Consider the following 15,971-nt stretch of genomic DNA (forward strand, 5'->3'; position numbering starts at 1 on the left):
AATTAATTGGATATGTCTTTTAAAACACTTGAGGTGATGATTCCTATCTTAACCACTCATTTGCCTTCATATGCTTCATACTATACCAAAAAATATCCTGTTTTGGCATCCTTGGTTAGGCACCCTTAGGGATGAAATCAAAGCATAGCACTGCACACATAAGACAATCAGGTGTCTCAAGTCTAGGGAGTATTTACATAACTGACACATGATAAGTGTTTCATAGACGCTGGAGTGTATTATCAAATGCATTTCTTATGGCGGGTCATGTTCAGTGAACTTGCTCTCTTAGGCAAGCACCTATATACTAGTTCTAAGCATCTCTATACTTCAATCTATGAGATCGATTGTTTACTTTCAAAGTAAGGAACATAGAATATACCAGTCTCTAAGCATCATTGATGTCCAGTCTCAATGATACATTGACCAGGAACATTTTGAGATTATGTTTTGATGCATAGAAATCTCATAACTGCAACCCATTACAGTTTCTTTGCAGGGCATATTAATCCCATGGACTTCATCCAATTAGACTTATAACTCATTATAATTGATGTTTTATTAATGAAGGAAAATCTCTAATCATTCAACATGAATGATATTGTTGCATGATTGGAATCAAGCCTTAACCAATCCCAATTGGTTGCAGAGCTCATCCCAACATTTCTTTTGTAGAAGATTTTCAATGTTTGAAAATAAGAAAAGGAAAGAGGAAAAAATAAAAAGTCGAAGTGTGAAACTAAATAGTCAATGATCAATAACCGAAAGGAGCTGTTTGAGAATGGGAATGAAGTATGAGAGCATATAATGCCAAATTAACCAAATTAAGTACACGAAATGGCTTCAACAATAGACATTTTTAGGCAATCTAAGCTTTGAAATGGCTTCAACAATAGACATCTTTGGGCAATCTAAGCTTTGTCTTCCCCTTACAATGGTCTGTAATTACAACCTAGCTTGATACTTGGTGAATTTATCAAGTACCCATTATCTCCTTTTAAGATAAGTCATCTCTCCCTTTCCAATGAATCAGATTGATTTCAGCTTGACAGCAGCCAATTCAGACAAATCAAGGAGTCTCTATATATGTCTTTGTTCTTTGGATGAAGATCACGACCTTTTTAGTTTATTGATCATCTGTATTTTTTTGAAGTCAACATCTAAATTTATTTGTAATGTTATGAATTTTTTTGAGGAGTAACTTATTTCTTACCTTTTTGAATTTAAGTCAAAGTTTTATTGAAACAAAATTGGAGTATTGGAATTTATCTTCTAGCTTGCAACTAGCAATAGTCATAGAATTCAAATCATGCATTTCCCAATTTTTTAACATAATTGGATGTGTTACATATTTAAGAAGGTTGTTCCTTTCAATTAATTTCTTTACCTACGTCTATCATTTATCAAAATTTGAATTCAAAACTTTGTCATTTTTTCAAGATTCAATTCAAAACTTCTTTAGAAATAAGATATATCACTAAATCACTATCTGGTCATCAAGAAATTCTATATATATATTGCTTAGTATGTAAGTTAGTTCTTCTTGGTTTTGAATAAAGTGCTATTTCAATAATTTTAATTTGATTTTCAAGTTTTCCATGATTTCTCTGAAGAAATTCAAGTAATCATGAAAATATATCAAATTATAACATACCAAAAAGCAATATGATGTGCCATATATAGTTTGCCTGCAGCAAAGTGTAAAACAATTAATCCTGTTCTATGAAAACAACGTTAATTATAAAAGTAGTTACTATGTAATTGAAATAAATGCATCGAGTTAAGGAAATGGGTAAATGTTCCTGTCATGCTTCTGTCAAGTGTACTATCGGATGGCTTTAGATTGTAGCATTAAAATAAAAGTTTAAAACATATATATATATATATATATATATATATATATGCTAGAAGTGAAAATGTCAAAATAGAATGTGTGACAAGCATTTTAGGACTTTAAATTAATATTTGCAATAAAAAAACTAAGCTAGACAACATTTTAAAGAAAGTCATGGACAAATTAGTCAGCATATTGACTTCAAACAGCCCACAGGATTTTTGAAAAATAAAATTAACCTTATTCAAAGGTCTCCGAAATGTAGGTAGAGTCCCATATAACTAAAGCCATTGTTTTCCCACTGATAATGCTTGTGCCATGTGTCCAAATCTGAAAACACCAACTCACTTTTTCTTGTTGGGTAAATAATTAACTTGTGCTACCGTGCAGGAGTTAGTCAAATTAATAAAGCTACGGCTAAATTGGCTTAAACCAAGTTTCACAAGAAATAGGTTGACTTAAAAAATCATAGGGTATGATGCTGATTTGTAGATGTTTTCTTCTTGTTTTCAGATTAATTAACTTCCAACTTCACATGCCAACTTTGATAGAGTCCATTTGGTATCGCATTTGAAAGAGTAAAGGGCCCCTCCCCACCAAAGAATTCCTTTATTATAATTATTATTCCATGCTTACTTTCCCTTTCAAGTCTATCATCACATCACAAGTTAAACTAATCAATATTCTCAATTATCATAAACCCAAAATGAAAAAAAAAATTACCTGATCACTGGCTCTGAAATCGTTAGAGCAATTAAAATATTTATATCCTAATATTGAATATAATAATATATGTTCACCGTTGATAGGGCAAACTTGAACGAGCCAAGCACTTTACATAAGCAAGGATAGGAACAAGGCTAAAATGGTGTGTTTATGTGTGTTGTTTTATAATGCATATAATTATGCACTAACCTTTGAATACTTCCATCAAATTTTCATGACTTTTGCCAATTCAAACATATGGCGCCCTGTATGAAAACATTCAGACATTACTCAGTTGTATTTATCAATATTATGTCATATGAAATGACAAACATGAGTATGTAGATCCAAGAACTATAAGCTCCAATATCGCGTCATGACTAGAGAAGGGAAGAAAGATTCAAGGACTTGCATGGTTATAATTTTGACTAATTATTTCTATGTAATAGTGATTTAATATATATTAGATAGATGCTAAATAGTCCAAATTTGAAAAAAGAAGAAGATAGATTGCAATAATACAAGTATACTTAATAATACAAACTTTAATCAAGGTAAATATTTACACATTTTTTAAGATTATTTGGATTGCGGTAATTTTTAAATAAAAATTTATTAATATTTTAATAAATAAAAAATAAATATTTTAAATTAAAAGTCAAATTATTATAATAAAGGTTTATTTTTGTTTTTTCATCACTTATCTCTTTATTATTCTACTTTTCAAAAAAATCTCTTTATTATTCTAAAACTATTTTTACCAACCAAACATTAAGATAAATCATAATAATAATTTCTATCCTATTTCATTTCATAAACAAACTAAATAATAATTATTCATACTCTATTTTATTCCTATAGAATAATCATTTTATTCTCCTCTATTACATTCTATGAAGCAAACCTACCATCAGAGTGTTGTATAAAGATAGGAGTCTGGTCAAGAATTATGTGAATTTTTATTTATTTTTCTTAAAAAATAATTTTCTTTTCGCGGACAGAAAGACAAAAGTTAGCATGAAATACACGTTTTGCAAAAATGGAGCACCCCTTTTTCTGGTCTTCAAAGATGTGCTTTATCTTGACAGCATTTATTTCAATTATAAGATATAATATCAATATGATAATAAAGACGACATTACTATCAATGATCATAAAAAACATAACCATAGTCATTGTAAATATTGGTAAGTTTTAGGTAATATAAGAAGCTAATCAACCTATAAATGGCCAACTGCAATGGATATTGATTATTGATCTGAAAATAATTTGCTATACTGCAAGCTAATAGAGTGGTTGAGGACGCTATTTTTTCCACATTTTGTTTTCTAGGAAAAACAATTCCAAGTGGCTAAAATTCTATTTATCATCATTATAGGGTAGATTTCACAGAAAAAATGTGTGAATCTAGTTCAATTCTGGCCAAGTGCAACGAAAGAATATTAACAACAATTCAATTAATTGATATATTGATTTTTATTTTATTTATTTCCTGTTTGAAGTGGACCTAATACTATATATTATCAACATTTTACATATACATGGGAACCACTTTTGATCACTGGAAAGAATAATAACCAAGATCTTTTAGTTATTTCTTTGATTTAATTGCCATGAACACGACTTTTTAGCAGGCATATAACACGAGTCAACTTAACGTATAGTTTGATGCATCGCAAATCATCCACATAATTACCAATATTGGGAGAGCTATTTGTGGGCATGTGGGGTCTTTTCTCACTGATCACCATGGCCTGCCATCTTAGACTAACTTGCCTTTTTCACTTTGTTTTTCCACGAGTTACTTTTCTCCCTCTGATTCATTCGATATATATATATATATAACAAAGTAAATTAAATATAAATAGCTCAAAATTTTCAATATAGATTTTAGGATAAACACTCGTTCCAAAATCTAATTTATCAAAATTTTTTATTTACTGATTTAACATTTTTTTCTCTTGTATTAAATATGGAACGTTTTTTATTTTATATATATGAGAAAAATTGATAAAAAAAAGTTAATAATTACATTTTATGGAATTAAAGTTACCATGCATGTGAGAGTAACTTTCGCAGACATAGATTTACATTCGTTAGTTCAATAAATAATTAAATCAACAAAATAAAATAAAAAGTAATAAATGTTGAATCCTAAAATGATTATTAAGTCAAATTTTTATACTCTATTAATTTCGTTTGAGAAAAAGTTAACTAAAAGTAAAATAAAATCATGAGTTGCCATTTTCTCATGTGTTGGCTGAAGTGAAAAAAAGTGAGGGATGACTTTGTCAGTTAAAGCCATGTTTCCGCGGCTTAGAAAGCTTTGTGGCTTTCATATTAGCTGGAGACGTTAGACTCTTACTTTGGACTACCCCACTAACTATTGTCTATTAATTATATAAATTAAAAATGTCCTTTGGTAACTTGGTCTACTTTATTATCATATAATTATCATACACATAAATTTCAATTTCAACCTATGAAATTGAGGTTATTAAATTAAGATAGGTGTTTAATTATTTTTTAATGGAACAAAATAAATTTTATTAGTTCGCAAGTATTCGGTTATGTGCTTCTACCCATTGATTCCTTTTTTTTTTTATTAAGGAAAACAATTTTCCCTTTTCCCTTAATATTTTCCTTTGTTTAAAATTTTTTATGAGCCAAATAGGGTAATTAGAAAAGGTTAGGACGTAATTAATTAATGGTGTTCTTTTGGATACGTGGGAGGTTATTATGATGAAAAAGTAATTAATTTACTAGTAATGAAGGAAATATTTTTATTGTATCTAACAAACAACGTAAGAGATCCAACCCTTAAGTTCTTGTTCAAAGATAAATAGCAAAACAAAATGAATCAGTCAGCACTAATATATTATTATTATTATGCCTGACTTAAAGAACATATACATCATGCAGATTTAACCGACTGCATTAATTTGTTTCCTCAAAACCATCATGCATTTCATTTTGTTGGTGAGAAAAACCAAAGAAAAAGAAAACAATTAATCTGGTTAAATGTAGTAGTAAAGGGCCAAGGTAGCCTTTTTGTTTAGAGCAGCACCCATATGGTAGCGCACCCAAATTAATTAAAGTCATTAAGCACATTACCACCCACTTGAATTTCCTGTGAAAGTGCCAAAGACAATCTTTTCTTTTGCCGGTTCTTGCGTTGGTATTCCATTTTTTGTTTTATTAGTCTTTGTAACACACTGACTTCAACCACGAAAACAGAGGGAAAAGGGAATATAAGTAAGCCATAGTGGGCTGCCATCTTACTCTTAACTCTATATAAACCATTGTTCCCTTGGCACCCAAAAATCAAAACACCTGGTTTCCTGCCTTTGAGTTCCAGATCCAGGAAACAATAAACTCTTCTGTTTTCCTTTTCCCAAATCTTTTTGAGTATTGAGAGGTCGATAAAATTTCTGCTAATATTCCCTTGATCTTTTGGAAAGTAGTGCAGCACATACTATCTTATCAGGTTGAGTCCAAAATCTAATACCACTTGTTTGCAGCTGCTTTCTCCTTGTATATTTTTCCATCTTTGTCTCCTAAATGGTTTTGTTGACACCTTAAACGAAATTGCTGTTATGGAAAACGTCTCAGCCGTATAATCCTTTCAATGATTAGATTCCAATGGTTTTTTTAGTTGTTTCTTAGATATTACAAGACAACTTCCAATCGTTTCTTTGGGAAAACTTGCCGTTTCCAACTTATTTTCTTCAGATCTGTGTTCCCCTTTTAAGCTCTTGTTTCATTCAAGTAAAGTTTGTAGTTTTTGATGTTTTCCTGACTAGAGTATGTTATACGCATCTCCATGCAACAGGTGCTAGTTTGATTGTATAAGCCAAGTTTTAGAAGAATGTGGAAGCTTAAGATTGCAGAGGGTGTAGATGGCCCGTACTTGTACAGCACAAACAACTACGTGGGCAGGCAAACCTGGGAATTCGACCCTGATGCTGGCACCCCTGAAGAGCGAGCCGAGGTTGAAGAGGCTCGCCAAAATTTCTACAAAGACCGTTACCAAGTCAAGCCTAGTGGCGATCTCCTTTGGCGTATGCAGGTATCAATACACAGTTTTCTTTTTTGTCTTCCCTTTGGAGTTCTGAACCCAGAATCCTGCGAGAAATTATTAATTGCTTCCTTCCTCTGCCTAGTCTAAGTTATATTTGAATGAATAGATAGTTACACTTTTTCTTGTGGATCTCCATCGACAATCCAACAGAGCCATCTTCTCACTAATTGGGATTATTGCGCCTAATTATTGGAAGCTTCTCTTCTGACTACTATTAGATACCTCTTAGCTACTCAAGTACGGATTGTTTCTTCTTTCATTCAAACTGGTTTTTACTAAAATCTGGCTCTTATTCTATTTGCACTAAGTTTTATGTGATTTCTCTGGATGGGGTTGTAGGGAATTATTCTATTGTCAAAGTAGGTTACTTCTGATGACTTTTCTTTTTCCCCAAACTACTATTTGATCCAAAAGATGGAAAAGGAGAAATTGCCTCTCTTTTACAATGTCAATTCCTATTTTCTTTTTCTAAATGTGCAGATAAATATAACCCTAGTCCAAAGTTTAAACGTAAAATGGAAAAAGATAATATTATGATTACTCATTTGGCATAAACAAAACAAAGATGCCGATTTCGTTGACTAAAACATATGGCATGCATGGCGAAGACCCTTGCTGCATGTATAGAGACGAAATCCAGGGGCTAAAAACAAGTACAAAGGTCATGTTTTGATAGAGATGTGCATAACTGTGAATGTTGGCTGAAGGGGAAGACGTAAACGCATTTAGGCTGTGCCAAACTACGTTATTTCCAAATCAAATAGTACAAGAAAAAGAAAAGAAAATGACTGGGTCTTGCATGCCGGGCTGCCCTAGTTTACCTTGTTTTCCTACCGATACAAATGTCATATGATTTTTTTGCAATTAAAATACAAGTTATAGATGGGTAGAATTATAGGTGGAAATAAATAGAATTAATTTACGTTGAACAGAAAAAAAGTTGATTTCAAAATCGGGTAATCCTTAAAGAAAGACAAACTTTTGACTTTTAATATCTAGGGGAAAATCCAAGAATAAAAAATATATATATAAAAGAGGGTGGGGTGGGTGGAATGTTTTTCGTGTGGGAAAAGAGGAAAACAGCAAAAGTGGCGAAAGCGGAACAAAGGAGGAAATAGCAACGACTTGGAAAAGTTTGGGCAGCCTACACTTCTATCAAGGAAGGGACACGGCTTTGTTCTTATGGATTTTCTGTTTATATTCCATCTCTTCGGCTGCCTTCCATCTTTTCACTTCTTACTATGGCTCCTCACATCCTTAACCTTATCAAATCATAGACTGCCAGCCTAAAGCTACATCCGCAGTGTCGGACCCATTCCTTTTGGATGATTTATGACTACACTCCCTAGCATAAAATTTTATTAGGTGATGACAACAAATTTGTCAGATATAATAACCCTTCAGACAAGGTAGGCAGATCACTTTACAAGAAATTTATTGTACTGGTAATATAAATAATTTGGGTTGGTCACGCATACGATGAGTGTTTATAGCTTGAATGGATTTGTTGCCTAATTTCTTAATTTGACTTAAAATTTGCAGTTTCTGAGGGAAAAGAATTTCAAGCAAACCATCCCAGCAGTGAAAATTGAGGAGGGCGAGCAGATCTCGTATGAGAAGGCCACTGCAGCACTGAGGAGGGCTGTCCATTTCTTCTCAGCTTTGCAGGCTAGTGACGGTCATTGGCCGGCAGAAAATGCTGGTCCATTGTTTTTCCTTCCACCCTTGGTAAGCACGAGGGAGGGGAGCCCTACAAGCCCCCTCCTCCCAAAATTTTAAAAATTTATAATTTTATTATTTTATTTTAAATATTTATCTTTTTTTAATTTTTTTTAAAATTTTATAATTTTTATTTTCATTTCTTCAAATTTGAAATTCTGATTGCGGGACTGGGGAGCATCCTTCAGCTTTCATACTTAGTCACAAAATGATGCAACTTTTGACTATATCAGGCCCCCATAGGGTCAACAGTTGGCCTACCTAGATGGCGAGTGTGCCTCCTACAGTATAGGAAAATTAGTAATCATAATAATAATAAGAGAAAGGCACTCTAAACCGTACCAGGTGGGAAATGTGGTGGGCATATATTAATCTTATACTGGCAAAAAGAAATTCTACTCTCTTCTTCTGTAGCAATTACGATATAAATTTAGAATGGCTTAACAAACACAAGCAAAGAAACTGCACAACATAACAGAACAGCAACCCAGTGTGTTAACATACAAAGAGCAGCAGATAGAGGCTGTAGCAGAATCGAAACAATAATTCTGTAGCAAACTAGCTAGTTCATAATAATTGACTGTGCTAGTCGTAGTTCAATGAGTTCCGCAGTATTCCTGACTTGCCTATCCACTCTATCTAAATGCAAATGCTAATCACCATTATTGTTAACAACTCAAAATTGCAGGTTTTCAGTACATACATCACTGGACACCTTAACACTGTATTCCCTGAAGAGCATCGCAGAGAAATCCTTCGTTATATATACTACCATCAGGTACACACTCTATAATGTGTTAATTATATAAAATTGAATTGAAGGATTTAGGTCAAGCTTGGTGACGGCCTTTTTGTAATGCAGAATGAAGATGGCGGCTGGGGATTGCATATAGAGGGTCACAGCACCATGTTCTGTACGGCTCTTAGCTACATTTGCATGCGTATTCTTGGGGTAGAACCCGATGGCGGACAGGACAATGCTTGTGCAAGAGCCCGCAAGTGGATTCTTGATCATGGCAGTGTGACTCACATGCCCTCTTGGGGAAAGACTTGGCTTTCGGTATGATTCCCATGCGTTACAAGTTCACTTTTAAAATTTTAAGCCACCCACATTAGGGAAGAAAAAAACAATAAACTGTAGAGAGTAAAGTGAATGAAGGACAAACGTTTGCTAATTATACAAAGTTCTTTTGCTGCAGATACTTGGTGTTTTTGACTGGTCTGGAAGTAACCCAATGCCCCCAGAGTTCTGGATCCTTCCTTCTTTCCTTCCTATGCATCCAGGTTTGCATGACTTCTTTTCATTGCATTGTTGTACAAATATATGGTGTCAGCAACATCACTGCATACCGATAGAGGGCAATAGTAGATCTGATTAGTTTTGAATAGGACACTTGTTATGAAATCCTCTGTTGCTAACGGAGGCTATGCATTCCCTTGTTTGGTTTTGGTATAATGCTGTCCTCAATTTTTTTTGTTGATTTTGATATTAATCTAAGAGTTTTTTCTTTTTCCCTTTCAAATGCGCAGCTAAAATGTGGTGCTACTGTCGTATGGTGTACATGCCTATGTCATATCTATATGGCAAAAGGTTCGTCGGGCCAATCACACCTCTCATTGAACAATTGAGAGAAGAACTCTACCTTCAGCCTTACAATGAAATTAATTGGAGGAAAGTACGCCATTTATGTGCACCGGTAAGTTTTATCTTTGTCATGTGCAAACTGCAGAGGCATTTGAATAACACCACAATTATGCTCTTAAAACATTGATAAACGAATTAATAATTAATTTGTTATTACAGGAGGATATCTACTATCCACATCCTCTGATTCAGGATCTCATGTGGGACAGTCTTTATATATGTACCGAGCCTCTGCTTACTCGTTGGCCCTTGAACAAGTTGGTCAGAGAGAAGGCTCTTCAAGTAACAATAAAACACATCCATTACGAAGATGAGAATAGTAGATACATCACCATTGGTTGTGTGGAGAAGGTAATTTTACTATCATAGTTAATTCAAGTAAATAGGAATATTGAGGTCGTGCGTTCAATGCAAATGTGGCTATTTGGTTGCTAATGATCTGGTATCATTGGATGAAATAGGTGTTATGCATGCTTGCTTGCTGGGCTGAAGAACCAAATAGTGATTATTTTAAGAAGCATCTTGCTCGAATCCCAGATTATCTTTGGGTTGCTGAAGATGGAATGAAGATGCAGGTTTGTTCACAAGCATTCTCCAAAATATTCTTATTTATTTGTTTATTTAGTATGATGATACGGTCAGGGATATCTCAAGGTTTACCTGATCCTAATACCCTTAAGAACCCAAACCCTCACATCAGCCAATGCATTAGGATTCTAGTTTCGAAATGTTCCCCACAAGGATCACACCCTGGTTTGATTTAATGCTGATCGAGTCAATAAAAATGAAAGGTCTTGCAAGCTTTGATTTTCCTTTAAATTTCCTTCCAAGTGCTGATGAACACGTGATTCTGGTCTGCAGAGTTTCGGAAGCCAAGAGTGGGATACTGGTTTTGCTATTCAAGCTTTGCTTGCTAGTAACCTCACTGACGAAATTGGACCTGTTCTCAAGAGAGGACATGACTTCATCAAGAAATCTCAGGTTTAATATACTGTCATTCATCATGAAGCCATTTCCTTTTATTTTTTTGTTCATTAAGTATTAGCAGAAATAATTGTTATGTTCTGATTAAAATTGTGCAGGTCAAGGATAATCCATCTGGTGACTTTAAGAAAATGTACCGCCATATTTCCAAGGGATCTTGGACTTTCTCTGATCAAGATCACGGATGGCAAGTTTCTGATTGCACTGCAGAAGGCTTGAAGGTAACTGGTTCTTTTAGTCTTAGTCAAATGCTTTAAAGAAATTGAGGGATGCATCTATCCTTTAATATCATCTTGCCTTAATAGATATTCCTCTGTTTTGCAGTGCTGCCTGCTAATGTCCATGCTGCCACCAGAAATCGTGGGTGAGAAAATGGAACCTCAGCAATTATACAATGCTGTCAATGTTCTGCTCTCTTTGCAGGTAAGAATTTACTCGCCTTGGGTTTTCAAAGATAGTTTTCACTTATTTTCAGCCGTCAATTTAAATAAGCCTCATTGCTTCACTCCGTACAGAGCAAAAATGGTGGATTGGCTGCATGGGAGCCAGCTGGAGCTCAAGACTGGTTGGAAGTATGTGCTTAAGCATTGAAATGCATCTGTTTTGCCAGGAAATTTGTTATAGATTATTAAACTCTGCCATATTCCTTCTTAATTTTCATATATTAATGATATCTCTTTCTACGGTTTTCCTCCTCAGATGCTTAATCCCACAGAATTTTTCGCTGACATAGTCGTTGAGCATGAATATGTTGAGTGCACTGCATCTGCAATCCATGCCTTGTTTTTGTTCAAGAAGCTGTATCCTGGGCACAGAAAGAAGGAAATCGACAACTTTATCACAAATGCTGTACGCTACCTTGAAAATATACAAATGCCTGATGGTTCATGGTATGTTCTCTTCAAATTCATGAAGTATGTTATAGTGTTATGATTGCTCTTCAAAGCATCAGAGATTAATTATAAGAACACTTCAATAGGTATGGAAACTGGGGAGTTTGCTTCACATATGGTTCATGGTTTGCACTTGGAGGGCTAGCAGCAGCTGGCAAGACATACACCAATTGTCTAGCTGTGCGCAAAGGTGTTGAATTTCTACTCAGAACCCAGCGAGAGAATGGTGGCTGGGGAGAGAGCTACAAATCATGCCCTGACAAGGTAGATCTTTTATGCCATATATTATCCGTCCTGTTTCATTTTTGACATATGATAAACATTTTCTCTAATCTCAGCCTTGATTCAACTAGTAATACCTTGTGGTTGGTGATACAGAGATATGTACCTCTAGAAGAAGGCAGATCAAACTTGGTGCATACTGCATGGGCCATGATGGGTTTGATTCATGCTGGACAGGTGAGTCTAAAAGTCTGTTGTTCAAGTAGTGCCCATTGTAACTGTCATTATCGTTCTTCCCATGGTTGTTTCACATTGAATTTTTCTTTGTAACAGGCGGAAAGGGACCCGACGCCTCTTCACCGTGCTGCAAAGCTGATAATCAATTCTCAATTGGAGGATGGTGACTTTCCGCAACAGGTGCTCATCCTTACTGTAGCTTACTTGAAAATGATACTAATAGGAAAGAGGAAACTGCCTATCCTAGCGTCTTTAGTAGACTTACTTTATAGAATCCAAGTAGTCATTTTAAGATGCTAGTTTCAAGCATTTAGAATATATAATTAACTTATTAATACATTATACTATTACTTTCCTGCACCTGTACTTTATCTAACGATTGAATCTTATTCCTGACAGGAAATTACTGGAGTCTTCATGAAGAACTGCATGTTACACTATGCAGCATATAGGAACATTTACCCACTCTGGGCACTCGCAGAGTACCGCAAACGTGTTCCATTGGCTTAATCCTTTGCAAAAGGGTCACAAACCTGTGAATCTAAAGTGATCAAACAGAAAAGAAGGGACGGATTTTAGAGATTTATTGATTCTGTTTTACTACTTTGTACTTTTTTCTTTTGTATCTATCAACGAGGCTGGTTATGAGTGTACAAATGTCAATGAGTATATGTTCTATCCTAAAAATGGATACGAAAAAGCATGTAAAAAAGGTATATCTTTAAATAATAGAAAAGAAATAAGTTTAGTTTTATTTTTCTCAATACTTTGTATTATCTTTAGGAACCAACTATTGGTGTATTTTCAGAATAAAAAGTTATCACATAATGAAAAACTATATTAACTCAAAGTTTATGTCACATAAAGTGACATAGTGTGACTATTGGATTATAAGTAAGTTTTTCATGTGACTAGTTATATTTCTTGAAAAGTGACATGTTGGAAAAATATCTCTAAATCCAAAAATTATGAGACAATTGGAAAAATATTATAACTCAAAAGCTTGGATATCAAAAGTTATTTTTTCATGTTATAGATCAAAAATTTTGTTTTATGGATTGAATGGTTGTTCTTTTATAAGATAATTATTGAAACAATACCTTTATCCAAGGATTGTGTCTTGCAAAATGCAAAGATATCTTTAAGATAAAGAGGTGCCTTGATGAATGGGTTGTGTCCTTGAAGAAGAGACACTTGCAAGCCTATATAAAGGACTTGCTATCAACCATTTTGACACACCAAAACAAATAAAATAAGTGCAAAAAATCAAGAGAGATAAAAAGTGTTATATTCTGAAAATAAACATAAACACTTGAGTTCTTCATTCTAAATACAGAAAAAGTGTTTGAGGTTAGTTGTAACATTTTCAGATTTGTAAAGTGTCATAATTGTACTTCTTTCTCTTCTCTTTCTTGAGAAATTAGAGTATGGGAAGCACTCTAAAACTTATTGTAGAGGATTAGAGCTTGGGTTAAAGCTCATCTTGTAAAAGCTTGATGGAAGCTGTTAATTCCATTGGTTTAGTGATGTTGAGTTGAAAATCTTTGATTGGGAGATCAAGGTAGTGGATGTAGGTCAAGGGGACCGAACCACTATAAATAGTCTTGCATTGTCCACTTCCTTCTAGCTTTTTTTACTTGGTGTCTTTTAGCTACCATAAGCTTTATATCCATCTCCCTCTAATCAGTCAAAAGTTCTATAAGTCAAAAAGGGCTAAGTTTAAAATTTTTAGTGCTATTCATCCCCATCTAACACTGCAACGGGACCAACATTTATGAAATTTGGTGGTTTGAAGAGTTGCAAATTAGTTAGATACTGTTGTTTCATTTGTAGCTGACCAAGCACATTGAAAAAAATTAGGTTCATTGAATGTCAAATGTTTGTAGAAAATAAAAGACTTCATTCATGCAAATTTTTTCATTTCAATGTGTAGAAATATTGTAATTTAAAATCTCAAATATTAAGTAGATTTAGGAATTATAAACAAAGAAAATGTATAAGACAAAAGAATTCAGTTTAAACAAAAGCAAATTAGAAATACTAAGAAATAGAGTACAGTTTAATCAAGTAATAGAATGTATCGATGATGAGTGCACAATATAAAAGAAGTTAGTTCGGCCAAAAGGAAATAAGAAAGAGTAAAAAAAATACAAAGTAATGATTTTTCTAGCAAAGGAAAAAATCACAATAACCTGTTTGGAAATTGCCAAAAATTTCTCAGTAAACTATGTTTTTTGTATGATTTGACTATTGTTTGTTGTCATTCAAAACAATAATCTTCAACCCTTGTTGTAATGTTACTCTTGATAAAGCTACATACAATTGACCATGTGTAAACACCGGTTTTGGTAAATATAAACTAACAATATCTAAAGTTTATTCCTGACTTTTATTTATTGTTGATAATTCTATTTTATAGAATTATTTTATTCCAATTTTGTTATTAAATATTAGCTAAGTTCTCAATTTTCAATTATAATTTACTTATTTTTAGTTGTTTTTATAATTAGGTTACTTTTAAGTTAGTTATTTTAATTTATGTTATTCTTTTTAATTTGGTTATTATTTATTAGTTTTTATATTTTTTTGTATGATTAAAAGTGATTGGGTTTAATTTTGGAAAGTAAGGTGTAGACAGACCTAGAATCTGCTTGCATATGCTTCAGTATTTTGGCCATATCTTGAGCTACAGAATTTCAAATGATGCGATTCTTGGACCAGTGGAAATCTGAGAGACAGAGTTACAACTTTTATGAAGATCACTTTGCCCAGTTCTGATTTGAAGATAGAGAAAATCGCATTGGAAAATGGCTGAATGTATTGTACTGGGAATGAAAATTTGTAAAGAATGATAATTGATTTTTGGGCCTCTTATTACACCTTTAAGCCCAATTAAACCCTAGATCAACTTAAGGAACTTTAGGTTAAGTTTATTAATATAAATAGGATATGTTTAAGAACATTAAGCAGAGAACCTTTGGGAGATTCAAGAAACTAGAAGTTGAGGTTGAAACTTGGAGATCAAGTCGGCAATAATTGTTTTGTGTTCTTCCTTAGCTTTTAATTTTCTTGTTACTTTCAATGGTTAAATTTATTATAATGTTATTTGTTTTTGCAATTATGAGTGGCTAAATTTTCTTTTTCTAAGATTGCAATTGAACTCACATGTAGTTTAAATTTTTAAATCTCTTTCTTAGTTATTTTAATGAGATTTGAATTGTTTATTCCAATTTGTTCTTACTGCTTTTAATTGCTTGATCACCAATTAAATTGATCTAGGAACCTAAACAAACTTGAGAAAAGGAGTTTAGAGTAGACTAAAATTGGGATAGCATATGATCAAATTAATTGATTTGCGTATAGGATAGGGATATACCTATAGGCCGTATGTAGCCAGATTAGAACCTGAACTTAATGAGTCTGTTTTAATTTCAAATCACATAGGGATATAGTGTTTTGGTTAAAATAGATATTTTTAGGTTGAGTCAGGAGACCCTTATAAATAATTTAGGACTCTAGGTTAGCAATTCAACCCATTGAAATAAGTTAAGTAAGAGAGATAAGATTTAAATGAAGTGTAAGGGATATTGTGATCCTAGGCTTGTTTGATTTGATATTTTCTCAAGTTATTATTACTTCTATTTTTCTTGT

General features: G+C 33.2%; 1 protein-coding gene across 1 annotated transcript; it reads left to right on the forward strand.

Annotated features, from left to right (window-relative positions):
* Positions 5,837 to 13,178, forward strand: LOC18595542 (beta-amyrin synthase). The gene is made up of 18 exons (XM_018123931.1): positions 5,837 to 6,026; positions 6,372 to 6,608; positions 8,163 to 8,348; positions 9,028 to 9,117; positions 9,202 to 9,399; positions 9,539 to 9,623; positions 9,870 to 10,036; positions 10,144 to 10,335; positions 10,446 to 10,559; positions 10,846 to 10,965; positions 11,067 to 11,189; positions 11,293 to 11,391; positions 11,484 to 11,540; positions 11,668 to 11,858; positions 11,948 to 12,125; positions 12,240 to 12,320; positions 12,417 to 12,500; positions 12,720 to 13,178. The coding sequence occupies exons 2-18, from the start codon at positions 6,408 to 6,410 to the stop codon at positions 12,828 to 12,830; spliced, it is 2,277 nt and encodes a 758-aa protein (XP_017979420.1). The 5' UTR covers positions 5,837 to 6,026; positions 6,372 to 6,407; the 3' UTR covers positions 12,831 to 13,178.

Source organism: Theobroma cacao, chromosome 6 (assembly GCF_000208745.1).
Source record: "Theobroma cacao cultivar B97-61/B2 chromosome 6, Criollo_cocoa_genome_V2, whole genome shotgun sequence".
Classification (NCBI taxonomy): domain Eukaryota; kingdom Viridiplantae; phylum Streptophyta; class Magnoliopsida; order Malvales; family Malvaceae; genus Theobroma; species Theobroma cacao.

What these genes read in the sequence shown, in the direction of transcription:
- LOC18595542 (XM_018123931.1), top strand. Translation starts at nt 6,408, where the DNA reads ATGTGGAAGCTTAAGATTGCAGAGGGTGTAGATGGCCCGTACTTGTAC. An exon ending in GGGGAAAGACTTGGCTTTCG is followed by an intron (nt 9,400 to 9,538) that starts GTATGATTCCCA and finishes CTTTTGCTGCAG; the next exon opens with ATACTTGGTGTTTTTGACTG. An exon ending in GAGCTCAAGACTGGTTGGAA is followed by an intron (nt 11,541 to 11,667) that starts GTATGTGCTTAA and finishes TTTCCTCCTCAG; the next exon opens with ATGCTTAATCCCACAGAATT.